We start from the raw sequence: 22,633 nt of genomic DNA on the forward strand, positions 1-22,633 counted from the left end.
TTCAGAAACTGGTTGACAGGCCCACCATTCAGCCCATAGATTCCTAATAGCACAGTGGAGGCTATTCAGTACAACAAATTCATGCTGACTCTACAGAGTAACCAATAAGTCGAATTCTCAAGCTCTATTCACACATCTGTGCATATTTATTCCATTAAGTACCCATGCAGTGTCCTTTTGAAGTGATTAATCATCTCCCTTTCCACCACCCTCATCGGTACTGAGTTTCAAATCATTATCACTCCTCATTATATATAACACCTTTTCCTGGCATGTCCACCTACTTCTCTGGTCCAAAACCTTAAATAAATGTTCCCTTGCCCTTGTACCATAAACTATTAGGAACAACTTTTCTTTGTCTGCTTTGATAAAATCTGTCATATCATGTCAAATGTATTATCAATCTCTTTTGCTCCAAGTAGAACAACCACAGTTTCTCTAACTTCACCTTTCAAATAAAATCCCTCATGACTGAAACCATTTTGGTAAATCTCCTGTGCAATCTCTTATAGAAACTCACCTTCTTCCTAAATAATTGTGAACAGAAATACTTAGATTAGCCTAGACTGCTTTAAAGCAATCCTGTAGGCCAATAGCCTGACCAGATCATTATTGGTAGTATGAAGAGGGTAAAGCATTCTGTAATTCAAATGAGTCAGCAGTAACAATTATGCTATAGTCAGACCAGGTTAGCACCCCCAATCAATGGCCCATCTTTTGGCCCTGTGTCTGCCCAATTATATCATACCAGACTGCATGTTACAGTCCAACTGCGTCACATATGACCCTATATTGTACCAGGTCATATGCCACAGTCCAATTATATCAAAAGGATTTGAACCATTTTGTCACATAACTGTCCTATTTTGTCACATAACCATTAATCATTATTCTATTCTTCCATAAGATGCTGAATCAAAGCTGACAAATCCCATGTCACATTGCACTAAACATCTGAAGGCGATAAATAGCCTCAATTAAAACTGTACATAATAAACATCAGGTAACTGGTATTCAAGTGTGGCATCAAGTTACACAGGTTATTCAAGGTTTTCTCATGGAGTATTAAAATACAATATTATCTGAACATGAATTGCTAAATTAAAATCATCTGCTAGCCATTCAACATTCACCACTATATCTCTCCCATCAATTGCGCCAGATAAACATCAATGACTAACCTTTCCATTTGACCAGCCAGTGATTAACTCACAAACACCATCTGAGTTCAAGTCAAAAGCATGAATACTCATGGCATGATTTTTAGACTGTAAGAAATGAAATGTGCAAAACAGGTCAGTTATAAGTGCAATTGGCTGCATGCAAGTAAAAATCAAAATGTCAAGATTGTAAAAACAATCAATGGTAACTTAAAGTTACTTTTCTACCTGCTAACATGAGCAACAAGTGATTATTAATGTTTGCACTTTGTCTCCGATATCTCTCACGATATGTATAAGTTTCTGTTACTAGATGTCATAAGACCATAAGAAATAGGAACAGGGGTATGCTATAGCCAATGCACTTGTTCACTTAGTAGAGGTTTGTCAGCATAAACCGCACAATTTACATATACCTTAATTCTCCAGTAGCGTGTAGCCCGGTCATAAACTCCAACAGTGCCATTTGCCAGAGCATACCCAAACCGACTCCCATGCATATGGCACAGTGCTGTGATAGTCTGAAAAAGGAAAACCCAAAAAGTTTGATGTACTTTTCGTCAAAATAAAGTTGAAAATAGTCATGGTTTAATGAGGTACTTGACAGAGGTAAAAATTGAACCATTTTAGATGATCAAGGCAAGGTTTTGACACAAAGACTTGATGGGAGGTTAAGAATAGAATCATGACAAAATTAGTGTCAAATCCTTCGTTAACTATTGATTTCCATGATCTAGCAGCATGTTGCTTGTACTCCGGCTTTGCAACTTCATACAGTAAAAACACTGTTCTTAATTCATTTTCCGGATTTGATCATAGCTGACGGGGCCAGCATTAATTTCCCATTCTAACTGCCCTTGGTAAAGAAGTGATGAGCCACCATTTTGCCCAAGTGTTGTAGATACACCCAAAATATCAACTGAAAGGCAACTCCAGGGGTTTGACAGGCAAAAAAAGTGAAGGAACGGTGATATATTTCCAAGCTAGAGTGATGTGTACCTTGGAGGGAAACTTGCCGATGGTGGCACTCCCACACGTCTGCTGTTCTTGTCCTTGTGGGCGGTAGCAGCAGCAGCTTTAGATGATGCTGACAAAGATGACGAGTTACTGCTATATGTCTTGCAGGATGCTGTAGACAGCTACTGCATGTGTCAGCGGTAATGAAAATTAATGTTTAAGGTAGGAGGTAAGATGGTGATCAAGCAGATCCCTTTGCCTTGGATGGTTCAAACTTCTTGAGCATGACTAGAGCTACAGTCATTGATGCTAGTCGACAGTATTTCATCATACTCCTAACCTGTGCTTTATGGATGATTGGAAGACCATGGGGAGTCAGGAGGTGATTTTCTCACCTCAGAATTCCTGGATTCTGTGCCACCCTTCAGGTGGGTCTTGCTTCCTGGTGAGATAGGACATACCAAGGATGATTAAGGAGGAGATATGATGCTCAGTATGACTGTCAGATTGCTGCTTGAATTCTCTACGGGATATGAGGATGTTAGTCAGGAGGCCGTTGCAGAGTAAACTGGGCACTGCCCTTATTCTTTCTGGTAACTAGGTCCATGCTGGGTGTTCCATCCAGTTTTATTCTGCTTTGATTTTTCTGTAGCAGTTTGATACAGACAGTGGTGTCTTAGCCCACTTCAGAGGGCATTTAAGAGTTAACCACAAAGCTGAGAGTTCATTATCAAATACTGGCCAGATTAAGGACAGCAGATTTCCACGCAACAAGACATTAGTGTCCAGGTGAGTTTTTATGACAATTTTGTAGTTTCACAATCACCATATAGAAACTAGCCTTTTATTCCAGATTAGTTGAATTTAAACTTTCTCAACTGCCACAGTCAGATTTAAACTTGTGTATCCGGAACATCAGTCTGGGCCCCGGATCACTAGTCCAGTAATCTGAGCCGGGTGAAAACTGCAATTGATTTTTAAATGGACATAACAATAACCAGCTTGCCTACAATGAACATGTTTAACACAACCAATACTATTAGATACTGGTATCTCAGATACATTCTTTAATGACGCTATTAGCAATTCTAGACAACATTCGCTAAGAACATTAAACTGTAATTGCTGTTATTAATGGATCTGTGAACGTACTTCTGACCATTAGAACTACTGTTTTAAGAACATGATGCACTGGCCTCTGTTTGGTTTTCAATCTGCTGTACCTTTTAACAGTCATAACAATTAATGGAAGTGACATTTTAAATGAAGGAAGTCTTGACCTTGGTTGAGTTTGTCACTGTGCAGCAGCAACTACTTATGTCCAAGCAATAGTTGAATCATAAACTACCCTTGGCACCTGTAGCAGCTTTTCCAAAGCAACACTGACAGAAAAACTTAACATCTCAATACCCTTCATTCTCACTACAGTCCATGGTACTGAAGGCTAAGTTTTCTATTCTCCTTTTCAAGTTTCTTCCATCCGCAGTCATGGCAACTTCAGATAGGTCCAATACTTCATTGTCACACCTTAAAGAGAATCCTCCTTACCTCTGTCTCTGATATTTCTGCCATTATTTCATCTTCTTTGAAGACCCTGATGTCAAAGTCTTCTGAACCAGCCAGAAGCTGTGAAAAGCATTAAAATGTGTCAGTAGTAAAGCATCATATTCATTCCAGTGTGTTGAGAAGTCTTTTCATTGACCTGGGAAATTAACTGACTGCCCCGGTTTCAGTTTACATGCCCTCACTGCTTTAATCAGAGATACTACTTAGCATTGGGATGTCCAAAAATGAGATAGTTAAAAGGTATGACTGAACAAACATGCATATCAATATGGCAAATTTTGTAATGTCCAGATATCTCTACCCCAAAATGTCTAATCCACCGATAACATATCAAATGTGTTTAATTGATAAACTTCCTTTCCTCCTGTTCAGAATGGCTTTTTAATTGAATAGTGCAAACTTACCTCCTTCTTCCCATCCCCATCAAAGTCACAGAGTGCCAGTGATCGGACATTGTCCCCAGTGACCTAAGTGAAAAACACAAGCATTTCCAACTTGAACTGTTTCAAGCATTTTGATTTATATAATGTAATTGATATTGATGATATGTAGAAACCTTTTAAATTACTGGCTTCTCTATAGAAGGTTGAATTTTGATTTTTTAAAATTAGAGGAGTCTTTCTTCAATTGTTTCAGCCCATGCAGTACAGATACAACCAATGTTCTTAGGGATGGAATACTAGGACCCAGTGAAGGAATGACATTATAGCTCCACGTCAGGATGATAGCTCCAAATCAGGAAAATATTTTGGAGATTTGGACATTAGGTTTGCATGAGCATTTGTGCATTAGCATCCTTGCACACCTGTATTTGTAGAACAACTTGAATCCATACAGTGCCTTTAACATAGGTTAAATATCCCAACTCACTTCAGAGCTATTATTAGACAAAAGTGGAAAACTAATAAAAACATAAAGAGTTGTTAGTACAGATGAATAAGAACTTGGTCAATTAAGTGAGTTTTAAAGAGGGTGTTAGAAATGTTGAAGACGACAAAAGGGTACATAGTGTGGAGGTAAGACGGTCAATGGCATGATTGCCAGTGGTGGGATAAGAGAGGAAACTGAAGCAAAAGTCACTGTCAGTACAGATTGTAGGGCTGGAGGAGGTTATAGAGGCAGGTTATAAATATAAAGGATTGGAATTTTCAATTCAAGCATCTTAAATATTGGAAGGCAACGGAGACCAATAATGTCAATGGGACACGTAAGAAAGAGCTTCTGTGTGATGGGATAATAATGGCACTGTAAGTGATGTCATCAACCAGCCATTGGTTCCTGAGAGGTTGAAGAGGATGAGGAAAGGGAATGTATCAATGTCACAACGATGTACTTTTTGACTTTGATTAGAGCTGTCTTGGTTATGGCAGGTACAGATGTTGATTAGAGTGATTTAAACATAGAGTTTATGAAATAGTGGCACAGACTTTAGAGATTAAACATATTGACAAATATTGGAGAGGAAAGGGAGGTTGAAGATAGGGTAGCAGACAGAAGAAAGGGTGACTGGTAGGTTTTGTGAGGAAATGCAAGATGATGGAAGTTTGAAAGAGATGGACTGTACCTGAGGGGTGACTGTTTACAATTTCAGCTTGTATGCGGAATGGCAAGGGAGCATGGTTAGTTGTTAATGGGACTGGGGTGGAAGGGATACATGTGGAAATCTAAACACTTAATTCAGAGAGGGTATGAGGTGTAATAATAGAAGATAACAATAATAGAATAATAATAATAATAAAAGATATGAGTCAGCACAAGGGCAGAAGCTGGGAAGGAGTTTGTTTGGTGGACAATGAAAAGAGTGGAGTGAGGGCTGGGAAGCAGAGGTACCTAAATGGATGATCTCAATATTCGTTGTCAAAGAAGTCCACACTTGGGTAATTGCTGTTAGAGTCAAGAGTGCAAAGGGTAACAGTAGAAATTGTGCAGTGCAATAAAGCAGCAATGGGGTTTTCTATGCTTTACAGAAGGACCATGGCAGTTTCAACTGAAGCCAGTGAGATCTGACCTTGCTGCTTGACATGGTCCTAAAAGGTTTGCTGTTAGTCACACACAGTATTTCTGCAAATAGGCCAGTAAAGGATCCACTTTATGAAAACATTCCTGTGACAAGCAAAACATTCGAAATGGAAACAAACATCAGAGCTTCTGTAATGATTTCACTTGACAGTGATAAACATTGAAGGTTCTCAAACTGATCAATAGGGCAAATAACTTACTGCTTTTCAGTCACTGGCACTTTAGTGAGATTTATTTCATTGAAACCTACTGTACTCATGTAGAAAATTAGATTGCATATGTTAAATGCAGAATGGTGCAGAATTTGCCATTACTCCATTCGTCACATTGAGCAAAAATCATTTGCTCAACCCTTCTTCAATAGTGGGCAGTCAACTTAAGACACCATTAAATATGCCCACGAGTACCTTTTGAAAGCAGATTGTGTACAATGTATTCAAACCAATTTGAAATACATTTCAACTGCCTATGAAAGAAGCTTTAGAAGCAGGCATGAGATTGGGATAGCATTATCAATCAAATTTTAACTATTGCCTTTGTTAAAAAAGTACATCTATCTACCAGATAATATAGATTGAGTTGCAGAACTAAACACGATGTCAGGAAATTTGGCCTGAAGGCATGCCATCTTCTTAAAGTGAAATAAGTGGTAAATGCTTTGGGAGCTGGTCCCACGTTCCCAATAAAAATGGACAAGTAAAGTAAAGGGGACAATGCACTTCTTATTGCTTTTATCTTGGTAATTCCAGCTGCAAGGAATGCTAGTGCATTTCTGGTGCCCAGTATTGTTATGGGTGGTGGTGAAGGGGTATATTGCACTTTACAGTAGTGACCTCCCCTACCTGCCTCCTAACAAAATTCTGGAATTCGATCACGGCACAGTTCTGTGTTTCCATACCGTCCAAAAGAGGTCATTTCCATCCTGATCAAAACCCTGGAGTGTGCAATTTCCTCCGATAATTGCCAGTGGAGAGGGAATCTCCCCAAGCTGTCCCAGCACTATTGCATTAGCTCCATCTGCCACCTTCAAAGAAAGAGACAGTGAGTCAGAGTTTTTCAGCATGTTGCTTTAATAAGTTAGTTAACAAGTGCAGGTTATGAAAACTCTCTCACTATCAGGGAATTCTTTGCAACTTTACACTGGAAAAAAACATCAAAAGGATATCTTGAAGAAATATCTCTAACTGGCAGTCCCCAAGTCATTAAGTAACAACAGCAACTTACAGATATCTCACTCCCTCTAAAGTACTGAGCACCAATTAGCCATCGAAACTAATTTTTAATTCAACAATTACATCTTAGTTGTAATAACTTGAAACATATTTCAGAAAAGGTCATTATTAAGTTGTCTTCAATCAACTATCTATATTTAATGTGCTAAGTGCTCTAATTGAAGGGTATTTAAAATTTGAATATAAAAGCAAAATTCTGATTCTATCAATGTAACAATAAACAGCATATACAGAACTGAAAAAAGTCATTGGTTGAGTCAATCTATGCTGGTGATATGCTCCATTTGAGCTTCCTCCCAGCTTTCCTTGTCTAAATGTATCATTGTAACCCTCCATATGCTCGCCTAGTTTTCGTTTAAATGTATTTACACCATTCACTTCAACCACTTCCGGTGCTAGTGAGTTCCAGATTTTCAACATTCCAAGTACATCTTCTGAGCTTTCCTTTGGATTTCTCAGCGACTATTCTATACTAAGGCCTCTAGTCATGCTCATTCCCACTTATGTAAAACAGTCTCTAATTACTCTATCAAATTGTTTCAAATTATAAATAGCTTTACCAGGTCATCCCTTGGCCTTCTTTTCTCAAGAAACCAGAATTTATTAGACCAATGGACCAAAGACTCCTCTATTAAACTGCTCTACCTTGTGCAAATGCTAAGTGGTCTAATCGGTTAGCAACTGACTCCAGCATCGGCAGTTCTTATCATCCCTAATAGGTTAGCACATTTGTTTCATACAGATGAAGCAATTTCAGTGGAAATAACAAGGCTATGAATGGAGATTGTCGGAAGGCTACAGATGACAATTAATTTGGAAATGCATAGTGCAAAGTTCAGCCAAATGCTTTAAACATAATATACCGACAAAAATAGAACAAGAAACAGTTTTAAAAACAGCACTGCAGAGCTAAGTAACAAACACAAGATCACGAGTGGTAAAAATCACAGTGGTTATCATAGTTTGTATTAAAACTTGCAAGGTGATTGATAGTTTTGAGTTAGGACAAATATTCATTAGTTTGTAAAAAAAAACAGATCCATGTAGGGGTTACTGTCTTCTTAGAAGTATGATACATATGAGTAGAATTCCAATCTGAAAGAGATCTAAGCGGAGAGTAAAACACGTTATGTAATATGTAGAGACACATACCTTAAGGATGCTAGCAGATATACCAATTGTCTAGAAATTGAGGATCCAACAAACATGTTGCCTTGAGTTGCCAAATGGGCAGACAGAACATAGCAATGATGTAAATTATGCAAATAGTCAGAGTTAAGACTCAAGGGCATGCAGCCAATGTTGCAGATATGTAGGTTAAAGTGAAAAGACATTTGGATGCAGTGGGTTCAGTTTGGCTCTCAGAATTTAGAGTAAATGATGAATAGAGTGTTACCTTCATATTTTTCATGATGGTAATGCAGAAAAGGTAATGGTAAATCCATGACTAACCTTACAGTTGCCTTGGAAGTGCGCTTTGTCCACAGTTGAATGTTCAAACCAACCATACAATAACGAAATAGTAGTGCATCATGGTGGGTTCTGTGACTGAAATTGGGCAGCTTACTGAAGGGCTAAACTGAATTCAGACCTTGTGGTCATGTGGTCACACCTTAAGAGTTGCATTTTACCATATTTCCCACTTTATCCCTCAAGCAGTGATGAAACAGAGGCAGATAAAAACTCAGTTCTTCATCAGATTTCTTTCTAAATAATCAAAGAAGTAGAGAGAGATTGGAGAAGTTGAATTCAAGAAGGCGGTCACTGGGTCAAGCAAGAAGGTATCTGAAAAGAAAAAGTATTTGGTATCCAGCACACAGCATGGGAACATTCTTACAAGTGGCTCTGCTACTTTCAACAAACCCAAAAAAAAACAAATTATCAGGGGAAAAAAATAGCGCAACAAAATTGCTGAGTGAGAAAGAAATTAAGGATTTTGATGGCAATCCATCTCACATTATCGGGAACAGTAGCTGGATCAGGGAAAAGGAATACAAACATTTTCTTTTAAACACACAGTAATACAGCACCATGCAGTGGCAAAATTTTATTTGATATAATCAAACTGTGTCTTTTCTCACCACAAAAAAAGGAACTTTAAATCGGAATAATGCTTTGTTTCCTTAAATTTATAGAATACACTCTCTGAGAGATGACACGATTAGGTAGAACCTTACCTCCTTGTAAAAGACATCAGAGTTGTTATGTACATCATAAGCCAGCAGGTTAGTCTGTGTACCAACAAGCAGCATGTCACGGCGAAGTCCGGGATTTAGTACTCCCGCTGTTAGACAGCTAACATTCTGGTTTATGTTCAGAAGGGAGGTATTGGAATCCAAGCCACCTTGCAATAAGTTGTTGGAGACAAAGTGCTGGCTACGTGTGTGTGGGTTGTGGATAAAAATCTAAATCAAACATATTAATAGTCACCATTGACAGTGAATCAATAACTATACTACTATTTAGATTAAGGTAAAGAAATTAAATTCTCCTGAAACTCATGGTGTTTCTAAGATTTTTCTATGGTTACAGAAGAAAGCAGCCGAGTCATCTTAAATGTTAAAAACATTTGGATCACTATATTCTGTCTCATGTTAGAGTAAATATGAAAAGTGTCAAATATTATTCATATTTATTCTTTAAACCCACTTCACAACTGATTGTAGATAATCTACATCACAAACATCTCAAATGTAATCAAAGCCAGCTACCAAAAGGACCGAAATCATAATTCAATCATGATTTATTTTCAATATTGCAATTAAAAAACTGATAAAGGGTTTCACATAAAATGTCATGGTGATATATTTATTTACATGTTGTTTACCAAGGGCAACTGTGATGAGGACTGCTGATTTGTTGTTGCTAAAAGCAAAATCATGAAACAGTTTTTAGGGAAGCCATAGCAATAGATATGAAAGAGGGAAATGAACTGCAGTTTCCAATAAATATTGGAGCAATGGCTTTGTACCTTAAAGGGAGCAATTAGATTCACAAGACATTCTGCTACAGTAAATTGTATTATGTAAGACATCTCTGTACTTTTTCACAGAATCTCACCAAGCCTTTCTTTCAAACTAAAGAGGGATAAAATATTTTTCTTCTTTAACAGAGTGTGAATTGCCACAAGTTGATGGAAAATTGGGAATAACCAGGAAACAAAGCTAACAACCCAAGATTATGTGTTTGACAAACAAAGTAAAATTCAAAGTTAAAAGGATTTGCTCTTGGATGTGACCCTAGATAACTCACTTCCCAATTCCATGACCATCTAATACCTTCATTGTTTCGAACTCATCCAATTTAATTTACTTCACTCTATAAAGAACAGTTCTTGCAAGGTCAATTATTAAATCCTAAATTGATAAGATTTCCATTACATTAAGGAATATGGGGCAAAGGCAGGTTCATGGAATTAGGTCACAGATTAGCCATGATCTCAGCAAACAGCTTAACAAGATTAAAATAATTTTAATTAAAATAATTAAAATAATCACAGGCTGTGAGATTTTTATTTATTCAATCCTCATGACTAACACAGTGAAAGATACCACACGTAGTTGAGTATATTTAGCCTAACAGCCTCAGTAAGATGCAGTCATAAAGCATCCTATGAGATGACTTAGAGACATTGAAAAGTTAAGATTTAGCCTTAGTTTTGTGTCTTCATTCCGCGTTTTCTTCATTCACATGGGTATCTGCCAAACACTTCAAAGTTAGATGGCAGAAACTCTTGCTTAACTAGCATAATTGGTGATTCATCACGGCTAAGCCCAGATGCTCAGCAGCCAGCAACATAATCGAATTGGATGGAAGCTGTTCCTGCATCAGAAGCACTTCCATTATAACTGACTTCAGCTTATTAAAATATGCTGATGGACATTCTTAACACTTAGATCATTATGTGCCGGGAATGCATGGAATTAGGTACGGAGGAATTATCATGCTGACTGTCAGGTTGGTGTCTATCCAAAAGATGTATTTCATTTCTTGGGTGGAAAATAACAGGTCAGGCAAGCCTCATCTGACAGTCAGGCTTTTGAATTCGTACTGCATGTCCTTTTTTTGAGAAGAGGGCTGTTATGGAATAGAGCATACGACACAAGAGCGATGAATATAGTTGACCTAGCCTATAAGTACAGTCCATATGGAATGTAAATAGATTGGTGATTAACATAAAACAGAACCAAAATCTACTGTAAACACAGAAACAGATAGATCAAACATGGATAGGGTTGATTAATGGCAAAAGAATTAGAGATTTTTGTGGCGACAGAGGGCATTGTTGAAGCACGGAACAAATATTTTGCATGTGTCAGTACTAGAATGCTACCAATGTAGCTGTAAAAAGGAAGACATATTCAAATCCAAAAGGATTAAGAAGAACTATAGCAGCATAGGTACAAAATTGGGTAAGTAAAAGAAGGCAGTAGTGGTATATAGTTGATTTTCAGATTAGAGAGAGACATTTGCAGCAGCATTTTCCAAAGAATGCTGCTGTTTTTAACATAAAACAATGAGCTGGATTTGGAATAACAGGGCATAACCTTAAAATGCGTGGACAATATAAAGTTCAGAAATATAGCAAACAGTGAAGAGGTTAGTAACAGCTTTCAGGAGAAAATGGGAGGTTTGGTAAAATGGGCAGACACATGACAGATGAAATTTAATGTACAGAAATGTAAAGTGATACATCTTGATAGGAATACCAGAGGTCAGTATACAAACTTAATGGCATATTACTAAAGGAAGTGCCAATCAGGGCAAGACTTACACACTTAATAGCAAGGTCCTGGGGAATGTTGTTGAATAAAGAGACCTTGGAGTACAGGCTCATAGTTCCTTGAAAGTGGAGTCGTAGGTAGATAGGATAGTGAAGGAGTTGTTTGGTATGCTTACCATTATTGGTCTGTGCACTGGGTATAGGAGTTAGGAGGTCATGTTGTGGCTGTACAGGATATTGTTTAGGCCAGTATTGGAATACTGCGTGCAATTCTGGTCTTCCTGACATAGGAAGGATGGTTTGAAACTTGAAAAGGTTCAGAAAAGATTTACAAGGTTATTGCCAGGGTTCCCGGATTTGAGCTATACGGAAAGGCTGAGTAGGCTGGGGCTGAAAGAGGTTTATAAAATCATGAGGGGCATGGATAGGGTAAACAAGATCATTTTCCTGGGATGGGGAAGTCCAAAACCAAAGGGCACAGGTTTAAGGTGAGAGGGGAAAGATTTAAAAGGGACATAAGGGGCAACTTTTTCCACACAGACAGTGGTGCATGTATGGAATGTGCTGCCAAAAGAACTGGTGGAGGCTGCATTTAAAAGCATCTCGATGGTATATCAATAGGAAGGATTTAAGAGGGATATGGGCCAAATGCTGGCAACTGGCACTAGATTTATTTAGGATATCTGGTCGGCATGGATGAGTTGGACCAAAGGGTCTGCTTCTGTGCTATATATCTCTTCAACTCGGAGTATTGGAGCAGAGACAGTTCGAGCGGAAGCTTTACAAAATTTTAAAGATGGCATGGTAAGTTCTGATTTGTGCTTTTAAAAGCATCTGGGATCCTTGGCTATATTAATAGTGGAATAGATTACAAAAGTAGGAGGATTTGCTAAACCAAAAACATTAGGTAGGCTACAGCCGAGTATTGCTTTCATTTTTTTTTTAGGAAGGATATCAAGGCCCTAGAGAGGGTGCAGAAGACGTTGTCAGCAATTTTTGATCATTTATAGGTAATGCTTCTCAAACCTCTTTCTCCCACTGTGACTATCTCAAGGCTTGAAAATTGTTGGGGCTCCTTGGTGAGGGCTGGGTGGGTGGGAGGTGGTAGGCAGTAGGCAGTAGCCATTAGCCATCTTGGCCTCAGAATTTGCAACACATTTGGATTCCTGACCCCCAATATGGGACACCCTGATGCCACGATTGGGGAGGCTGAGGCAGAGAAGTTCAGGTGATTTGAAGAAGGTATTTAAAATCTTGAATAGTTTTAATAAAGAAGAATAAAACTGTTTCCATTGGCAAAATGATTGGTAATCAAAGGGCAATGATTTAACATGAGTGACAAGATAATCAAAGGAGCATGAAGAAATTTATTCTTTTTTTTAGAAGTTTTGAACTTAAATACACTGCCTGAAATGAAAGTGCATTAGAAGGTGATTCAGTAGTAACATTCAAAAAAAAGAATTTGCAAAATACCAGGAAGGACAAAAAAGCATTCAGGCTATTGATGAACTTGGGTTTTATAATTTGACATTCATATTTTCCATTCTTGCTTCCATAATCTTGATAAGAATGAAAGGTCACAAGCTTTAGTGATGGTCCTTCTGATTTTAGGATTTTCTGTTCTGGAGTTGTCATCTCCTACACAATGAGCTTCTTGCTGTACTGTGATGTTCAATCATTTTATCTGGTCTGTATCTTGGATTTGCTAAGAACAAATTTTTATAGCTTGTCTTGGAAAGTTTAGTTACTGATTTCATTGTAAATCTGGCACAGTCCAAGAAGGGAACCTTACCAAATGTTTCTTTTTCTGATTGCTGAAGCACATTTGCATTTTCCCAGCATATTATGTAACCTGTTTACAATCAAAGTATTGTGTGTGTTGCCCAATAAATCTAGCAAGTAACACGGACCGAGTACTCCATCAGCATAAAGTTCCTTAATGCTGTGTGTTCACAAGGTGGCTAGTGCCTTAAAGCACTTAACTAGGACACATCTTTTCCCATAATTTTCTTTCCAACACAGGGCCTTTCTCTTCTCTATTTGCAGGATTTGGAACCTCTTACAAACAGAAGGAAAGTTACTAAATGATGTGATCTTTTATTCCTGATGACAAGAGAAGTATCAAGATTATGGAAGTAAGAGTGGAAATATAGATGTCAAATTAAGAACCACACATTCTTGGCAAGTATTTTCCTTCGCATTACTCTATTCCTTCGTTCACTCAGTTTCCCTTCTCTCACACTCATACAACACATCCATATTGTAGCATTTCAATATAACACTCATAACAGCACCCTTCAATGGAATAATTATATAATCCTAGGCATTTTTGTGGATTTGTTGTTAAGGTTTGGCAGCTGGAAAAAGTGTTCAGAATACTGGAAACGAACATACAACAAGAAAATGACCCGCTCTGCTTTAAATAACCATAATTAACAAACAGACTTTTTAACCAATCATGGTTCAGTATCTATATTGGTATTTATATGAAACCAGCAAATGCCTTTAGACTCACACCCACAGCTCTTTACTTAATCCTCTCCTTACACAGTATCCTCTCCCAGCTATTGGTCCTTAGTAGGGTCTGAGAGGTACTGCTTCTCACTCAATAGCATCCCCTACCCTCACCACACTGAGTGCTTTGGCTCCCTGAGAGTTGTTACCATCTAATATGGTCTTAAGGAATGCCTGAAACCAAATGTAGAGGGGGAAAACACATAATGGATATATTAACAGTTATTGGGGCAGGGAGGGGACAATTTTATGAATGGTCACTAATTGAAATAAAGCTCTTACATAAAACTGTAGACAGCAATCTGTTTAAACACTGTTATCTTTAGAACGATAACATCAATAGCAGAGGATGATTAGGTCAAAATATAAAGTTTCAAGATATGATTGCTCAGCTCCTTTCTGAAAATGAACCTCATGACCACTGGAAGAATGGAGTTACAATATGGACCTGGGTTACTTCTACACCTAAGAAGAAGACCGGGAAGATTACTGGTAACAACAGAAAAATAATTCTATAGCATGGGAATCAGACTGTTTGAGTACACTCTTCAAGATTGCTTTGTATAGATTTGCAGATTCTGAAAGAGTTATAGAAAATTGTGAGAAACCAGGTCCTTTTCATGCCCAAATGTGTCACAGCTATGAGAATCAAATTACTATAATTGACAGTTTCTCTGTTGATGGACAGACCAGTTCCGAGGCCATAAGTCCCAAAGGACAACTACCAAAAGTTGATACCAAAATCAAATTTTACCAGAAGGGGCTAGTCAACTGAGAAATGTCACTACTATAAGTAAGCAGGGAAGGCCACAAGAAAATATAAAAGATGGATGAACATACAGGACGAGGGGCAAGAGGTTACACTCATAGATTGGGAACATGAAGTGCAAAGACGGAAGGTAAGGAAATGCAGCGTAAGCTCAAACAGTGGGTCTGGGAGCGAACATGCCGTTAGAAAGAGATCATGAATCGTTGAAAAAAATCCTATTAATAGGAGGGGCAGATCAAATACTAGCATCCCAGCAAAGAGACAGAAGGCAAGATAGTAATAGTAGTTTAACAAGGAGAAAAGAAAATAGTATAAACCAGGAATACCACCAGCAGCAGAAACCTACTCTTAGTGGCCATGAACAAAGTATAAGTTGACAAAAGATGCCAAACACCAAAAACTGCAAAGCTGGAAAGAATTTGGGGTATAAACAAAAGTGCACGATAGGGGATTATCATCTAGATGGATATGCACTGAAAAGGTGCCCCCAATAAGGCCTGTAAGGCTAGTAGCACAAGGTTTTGAACTGGGGTATCAAATTGTTTGAACTGATATTTTTTGGCTTTGTTAGCATTAAATACTTGGGAGTGTGGATCAACTGATATTAAAGCTACAGGAGAATCTGCTTAAGAGATGAGTGTTTCGTTGTCCTCCAAAACAGGACACTCTAGAACTTATATAATTGTGTCTATGGCCTAAATGATGCCTCTAGATTTGGTACTTCAGTAAGGACTGTCTTGGAAATATAGAAAATAGGTACAGGAAAAGGCCATTTGGCATTTTGAGCCTGCCCTGTCATTCAATATGTTCATGGCTGATCATCCCATTCAATACCCTGTTCCTGCTTTCTCCCCATTCTCTTTAATCCCTTTAGCCCTAAGAACGATATTCTTGTGGGAGAAAATGCCACAACATCACCACTCTGGGTGAAGAAATGTTTCCTCATCTCAATCTTAAACAACCTACCCTATATCATTAGACTGTGACTCCTGGTTCTGGGCTCTCTAGTCATCAGGAACATCCATTCTGTGTTTATCCCATCTAGTTCTGTTAGGTTTCTTTGAGACTCCCCTCTCCTTCTTCTGAAATCCAGAGAATATAGTCATAACCAATTCAGTCTCTCTTCATACATCAGTCCTGCCATCCCATGAATCAGTTTGGTAAACTTTTGTTGCATTCCTTCCATAATCAGGACGTCCTTCCTCAGATAAGGAGAGCAAAACTGCATGCAATACTCTAGGTGTTGTCGCACCAAGGCACTGTACAACTGCAGCAACACATCTCTGCTCCTATATTCAAATCCTGTTACTACAAAGGCGAACATACCATTTGCTTTCTTCACCACCTGCTGTTTCACTACCTATCTTATTAAAATTGGGTTTTCTTCAGCAAAAAGCAGATCCTGCCATCACAAGGGCAACTTTCAAGTATCTATGATACATGTAGATGATTTTTTTGTGGCATACCAGCAGTGAATTTGAAAATGGTGTCATAAATGGGCTTGTAGCAGAATTCAAATTAGAAGTCAGGCTTCTGGAGCTTTTAAATACATTGGGTAGGAAATCAGGTAGAATGGATCAAGTGTTACATTACTTCAGCAAGATTATTTGGAAAATATTAGCCCTGTTGATATTAATCAATGTAGGGCTTCACAAAAAGATATAGCATCATCCCAAATTGAAAGAGAGTAATTGCAAAGTCTAACTGGACAACTGAATTAGCTGGGCACCCAAATGAAGGTAGATGCCAGTTCTGAAGTACGAATTCAATACAACTGTCAAAAATTCAGGAAAACAAGGCATTACAAAATATTCAAAATGGAGCATTGTGTTTTGAAATTTCTATCATTGGGATATGCCAGGAACATGAAACTGTTTTTATTAACGCCTCTTATAAAAACCTCTGATGAGTTTTTGAGTGCAGGAAGGTATGTATTTTTTCTTGTGGGAAAGGAAGATAAATATTGCCCTACAGCTTGGGAAGTTTAAAAAAAAAAAATCAGACAAGTAGATGAATCGGTGCAGACTCAAGGGGCCTCTTCTGGGCTGCATGACTAAGTATCTTAGAGGTGGATCTCGGTGATATGACATCTTCTTAGGGAAAATATTGGAAGAAATTCTGCAAAGGGATTCAACAGCAATATCCATTGGGTGCTACATTAATTATAAGTGACTATGGGATAATATACACACACAACGAAAAGTGTGAAAGATAAAAGTCTGAGGTTCAGCACAGATGATGGAGAATGGAGCGATCTCAAAATTCAAATGGATGGATAGCAGTGGTCAGCCACGTGATTGTTTTCACAAAGAAGCCAGGAAGGCAATGGTACTCCTTCTGAGCGAGGAGACCCAGTTCAAGTGCCACCTGTTCCAGAGGTGTGTAATAACATCTCTTACCTGGTTGAACAGAAAATATTTAAATAGCTAGGAAGGAGAGCTCTTGTGGTGCAGGTGTAGTTTCCCTAACTCTAAGCCAGGAGACTTGGGTTTGAGTCACACCTGGACTGGTTGGTTAAGAAGTATCAACAGTCAGCAAGGTCTAGTTCTTAGTGGACTGTTTCACAAAAAGGAAGATGGAAGAAGAACAGAACAAGAGAAACATGCCCAATCAGTGTAACAAACTTGCATCCCAGTACAGATCGACAGCAATCTATTGCTTTTATTAAGTATCAACTATTTTGTATTTATTTTAAGTTTAATAAATTCTGTGAAACTTGTGAAAACATGAGAAAAGCAGCAAGGCAGTGATAATGTCTGTACCACTGAGGCAGGAAGTCTGGCTTCAAGTCCCACCTGCTCCAGATGTGCGTCATAACATCCCTGAAAGGGTCGAGCAGAAAATATCAAGAAATCAGCAAGTTAAGAAATGTTCGGACATACATGGAAAATAACACCCATGGAACTTTAATGTGCAAGGAAAGAAAGGAAATATACTCTGTTGTAATTTTGCTTTTTTACAAATTATTGATACATCTAAAAAGACAAAAGGGGAATATTATCTGTGGTCTGAAATGAATGCCGAGACCTAATGGTAGGACGGAACAGGTGGCGAAGATATTGATTAAGAGTTAATTGGTTGTATAAAACCAGGACGCAAATAATCAGTGGGATTGAGTTTTATGCAGTGTGGCTTACAAAAATAAAAGTGTGAACTTTAATTGTTTAAATTTTTTGAATGTAATACGAGTTCCTGTTCCTTGCTCAGTGTCCACCCTGAGAATTAAATGCATTTCACTTTGTATTTTCGCTTATGCAAAACACTAGGACTATGTATCATAGATTGAGAAGCAGACGTTTCAGTTACTATTCTGGCTCATTTTGCTTTTCAAATGGGGCCTGAACTTGTATTTTCCGATACCCTGTCCCCTGGCCTTGTCTACCACCTTTTGTTTGTCCCCTCCGCGTAACTTTGCATTCTCAATCCTTACCTCAACTTATTGCTACTCCTCTGTCTTCCAATTTTCACAGACTTGAATTCCCCCATAACAAAATCCACTTTAGCATTATCTAATGGATTCCATCAAGATATCAATGATGGCATCTTTATGAGCAGCAATCCCAAATTTCCCATCCTCTTGCCATCAAACCTCCCAGCCATCCTGCTAAACCTGCGCACGTTCGCTTCATCCCATTTACCTCTTTGTACTCCATTAATGGCCCTGTTTGTAATCTCCTCCAGAATATCTGTTTACTTGTGAACAAAACCTTTAACACCAATTTTTTCTTGTGGATGACTGCATTGACAGAAGCATTACACACAGTTTTGGACTCCTTAACTAAGGAAGGACATACTTGTCTCAGGAGGAGTGCAACAAAGGTTCACAAAACAGTTCTGAGGAAGGGTCACCGGACGTTAACTCTGATCTCTTCTTCACAGATGCTGCCAAACCTGCTAAGCTTTTCCAGTAACTTCTGTTTTTGTTCACATGACTAGTCTCTGGGATAGTAGCATTGTTTTACGAAGAGAAAGTGAGGAAACTGGCGCTGTCTTCTCTCATGCTCCAAAAAAATGAGCAGTGATTTCGTTGAAACTTACAAAATCCTTACAAGGTGTGACATGTTTCCCCTGTGGTGAATCTGGAACTGGGGACGGAGTCTCAGAAAAAGGAGTAGGCACTTAAGATTGAGATGAGAAGGAAGTTCTTCGCTAAAAGGGAGATGTATCTTTGGAATTCAGTACCTTCGAAGTTCAATCATGGAGCACAGAGACAGAAATCAATAGATTTCTGGATATTAATATCATGAAAAGATGTGGTGATAGCATGGGAAAGTGGTAATGATTTAGATAATCAGCCACAAATGGTGAAGCAAGTTTGACAGGCTGAATGACCCTACTCCTGCTCTTATTGATATGTGACATTGGTGAAACTAAGACCACCAAGTTTTGTCATTGCAACAAAGCCCACCTCGGTCCTTGCCTTAAGCCATCTGGTGCTTTATCTGTGCTTTTACCATTTGCTGACTTGGCCAATCCAACGTTATACTGGTTGGTCGCCCAGCCAACACCCTTGTAAAACTTCAGCTCACCATATTTTGCACTAAGTTTCACTTAACTATTCCCTCTGTGTTTGTTGACCTACACTTATTACCTTTTTCCAAATGCTTCAACATTTCAAACTCTAATTTCTGTATTTAAATCTTGACACTGCTTCAGCACTTCCTGACCCCTGCAACCTCTATTAGCCAAATAGCTGAATCCCCAACCTCTCCATTTCTCTGCCACTCCCTTTATGCAAACTCACTGCACCCCTCATTAACAACTATGCCTTTAGCTGGCTAGACTCCATACTGTCAAAACCTCCTTTAACCCCTTTCCTTCCCTTGTCCTCTTTAAAGACCTTAAACCTGAAGTCTTTAAATGGTTATTCTTCAGTATTTCCTTCACTGACTTGTTATTTATGGTTTTCTTAATGCCTCTGCAATCTGCTTTTGAGCATTCTGTGTTAAAGATTCTATATGGATGAAAACTGATAGTCACATCTCCTTATTTGATGCCATTGCTGATGGTTATAGGCCCTCATTTAGTGGTCACGCCAATAGATATGGTCGCTTGCTTCAGTTACCATTCTCTCAAAATGGTCTAGCAGTTTGACTTACTGCATTATATTACTACACCGGACAAAATAATCAAGGGTCTGTGCCATCATATAAGCCATCACTGTTACCCAGTGCCCTCACTGGTAATTACAGCTCCTTATTCAATATCTTAATTCAAAGTTACAATCTAAATTCAATTACAGTTGATTCTGATAAACTCAGTACCTCAACTCCTGATTACACTAGCAACACATTGTATGGCAGTACCTTGCCAGCCTGGGTAGCAGCAGTTAGACAAGGGTGTGTGCCATCATATTTCCCCACAGTCACCATCCGGGGGTTGATTCTGTGGTTTAGCTTGAGCGAGAAAACTGGGACAAGCATGGCTACCACCTGCAGATATAGAAGAGGATAGAGCAATGATTATCATCTGGAGCAGAAAATTTAAACCAAGGGAAAAAAAATGATTAGAATGTTAGGAAACAAAAAGGTGGATTGTTTTGCCAGTAAGAACAATAGCAAGTGCAATATTTAATGGCATCAGAAACGCAGGTACAAGTCTGGGGTCTATTGATCCCATTGCTGGTTGCATAAATAAAACTGACTTTACATTTCATTGCATAGTTATTCAGTAGTTCATGTCAATTGATCCTTTGTGTATTTTCTGTTTATATAACTAATTATTTGAAAATATTGCTGAGTGGTTGTGCTCAAGAAATGTAACACGAAGAACAGTATATGGATTAAGGTAATATGAATTATAGTGAAATCACGGTATAACAGGCACGATCTTTTGATTAATGTTTCATGAATAATGTCGAATTATGCATACAAGGGGGATTTTAGTTAGATTTAGAACTTTTGCAGTTGGCTTTCAATTTTCACGAATGCAGATTCAATTTGTGATATTGTCCCTCATGAACGAGCTTAACTATTTATTTTCTAACATTTGGTGACAGCCTCAGGTTCGTAATTCTGACATCCCACCCCCTTCGTTTTAGGAATATGATCTTTAGTCTGAGTGGTGTACTCCATCATAACAGTAATCAAATCCGAGTGAACCTGGTTGATCCTGCCCCAGAGATACGTGAGGGATTTTCCGCAGATTATCCCAGCAAGGAGCAACTCTCTTAACTCGATCAGTTCGAGTGCACCTAACAGCCAGCAGTCGGAGTTTATACACCAGTGCTGGGATACGGCCCCTCACCCAATCCCGTTTTACCTTGATTCAGACTGTGTGTGTGTGTGTGTTTCTCATTCACGCTCTCCCCGGTCCGGATTTTTCGGTTCGGTCCCGCTCTGTAACGTCGGCCTCGCTATGCCTTGGCCCGGTCTCTCTCCTCGGCCCGGACTGATCTCCCTTTCCTCTTCTCCACCCCTTCCTCCGCACTGTATTCCCCGCGGGTCGGAATTTCCCTCCACCTTTCTTCTTGGCCCGGATTCCTCTGTCCGAGTCCTCAGCCCAGATTTCCCTCCCTCCGTCTACCTCTGTCCTCGACCCGGATTTCTCCCCTTTCTCTCGTGGCGTCTTTCCGTTGCTACCCAATGACATCAACCAGAGGTCACGGGGATGCCACAAGGGGTGGGATTTATTTGTTGCCATAACAACCACTACACTGTAGCTGTTGTATACAATGCGCTCAATGTGGGACAATAATAGTACCCCCTAATACAGGTGGTTTCTCGAACGCGTATTTTCGACATGGCCTACTTATGTGTTGATGCAAAAATACGTACAACACAAACCATCTTTCCCGTATTAGTGAAGCAATGTCTACTGTTCAGTTAGGCAATCCGTCATAGGTGAACGTTGTTCCACCTTCTTTTAATATTTTAAATTAACCGAAAAATAAACACGGTTTTGTTACTCTCTCCACAGATCATAGAAGTGTCCCGACCCGAAACGTCAGCTTTCCTGCTCCTCTGATGCTGCCTGGCCTGCTGTGCTCCTCCAGCTCCACACACTGTTATGTATTTGAAATCAACGCAATTTGTTTCTCTGTTCGATCCCCTTAGCGTTTTAAAACAATTAAAAATCACCCAATTTAAAATTCCATAAAATACAACATTAATGGTTGTAGTCAAGGAAATTTAAACCCACGGAGTCGAAATGTTACTCGTGAAGGTCACTGCATTCCCCCATCGCTCTGGAGTATGTCCAGAAAGGAATCTGTAACATTGACACTCATGCCATAGATCTCGCATGTATATTAAACTATAGTTGTGGACAGATATTTTAGATGGCATTATATTATGGTGGACCTGTATTGAAATTCCACACTTTTGGGAGATAAAGCTTTATCTTTCCTTTTTATGAGACTCTATGCCTGTTCTGCCAAGTATCGGTACCAAGTCATATTTATGAAGATGAAAAGGAAAAAGTGCTACAAAAACTAAAACTTGACAGAAAATGTAAATTCAGTTGGAAATTTAGCAATTTTTGCCAAGTTTTCGCAAGGTTGGTGTGGAGAATTAATCAGTAAACCATTTGTGTACAATAGGGATAAAGTGATTGTACCGTATACATATTAAACCAAATTGTAGCCTCTGCTATTGGAAAGCATTGCCATGTAAACAGGACCTCAATATTTAACTGAATCATTTGTTTCTGGCCAATGTTTTCCCAACTCCACACTTACCCAACCTTCAAGAAT

The 22,633-nt window shown here is 38.8% G+C and overlaps 1 protein-coding gene across 4 annotated transcripts in view; it reads right to left on the minus strand.

Moving 5' to 3' along the window:
* bbs2 (Bardet-Biedl syndrome 2) overlaps window positions 1-21,485 on the minus strand; it is a 57,359-nt gene extending 35,874 nt beyond the window's left edge. For 2 of the 4 annotated variants that reach the window (XM_020531212.2, XM_048605738.1), the window contains exons 1-8: window positions 21,202-21,485; window positions 20,247-20,372; window positions 9,112-9,339; window positions 6,601-6,726; window positions 4,088-4,150; window positions 3,666-3,743; window positions 1,577-1,681; window positions 1,182-1,268 (exon numbers count right to left, since the gene is read on the minus strand). In XM_020531212.2, the coding sequence (XP_020386801.1) occupies window positions 1,182-1,268; window positions 1,577-1,681; window positions 3,666-3,743; window positions 4,088-4,150; window positions 6,601-6,726; window positions 9,112-9,339; window positions 20,247-20,363 (804 nt within the window). In that variant the 5' untranslated portion in view covers window positions 20,364-20,372; window positions 21,202-21,485. Of the gene's footprint in view, window positions 1-1,181; window positions 1,269-1,576; window positions 1,682-3,665; window positions 3,744-4,087; window positions 4,151-6,544; window positions 6,727-9,111; window positions 9,340-20,246; window positions 20,373-21,201 lie in introns of those variants that run through there. The other 2 variants (XM_048605739.1, XM_048605740.1) reach the window with 2 other exon arrangements.
* Window positions 21,486-22,633: the final 1,148 nt, after the last annotated feature.

The sequence above is a fragment of the Rhincodon typus genome, chromosome 15, assembly GCF_021869965.1.
Source record: "Rhincodon typus isolate 14 chromosome 15, sRhiTyp1.1, whole genome shotgun sequence".
NCBI lineage: Eukaryota > Metazoa > Chordata > Chondrichthyes > Orectolobiformes > Rhincodontidae > Rhincodon > Rhincodon typus.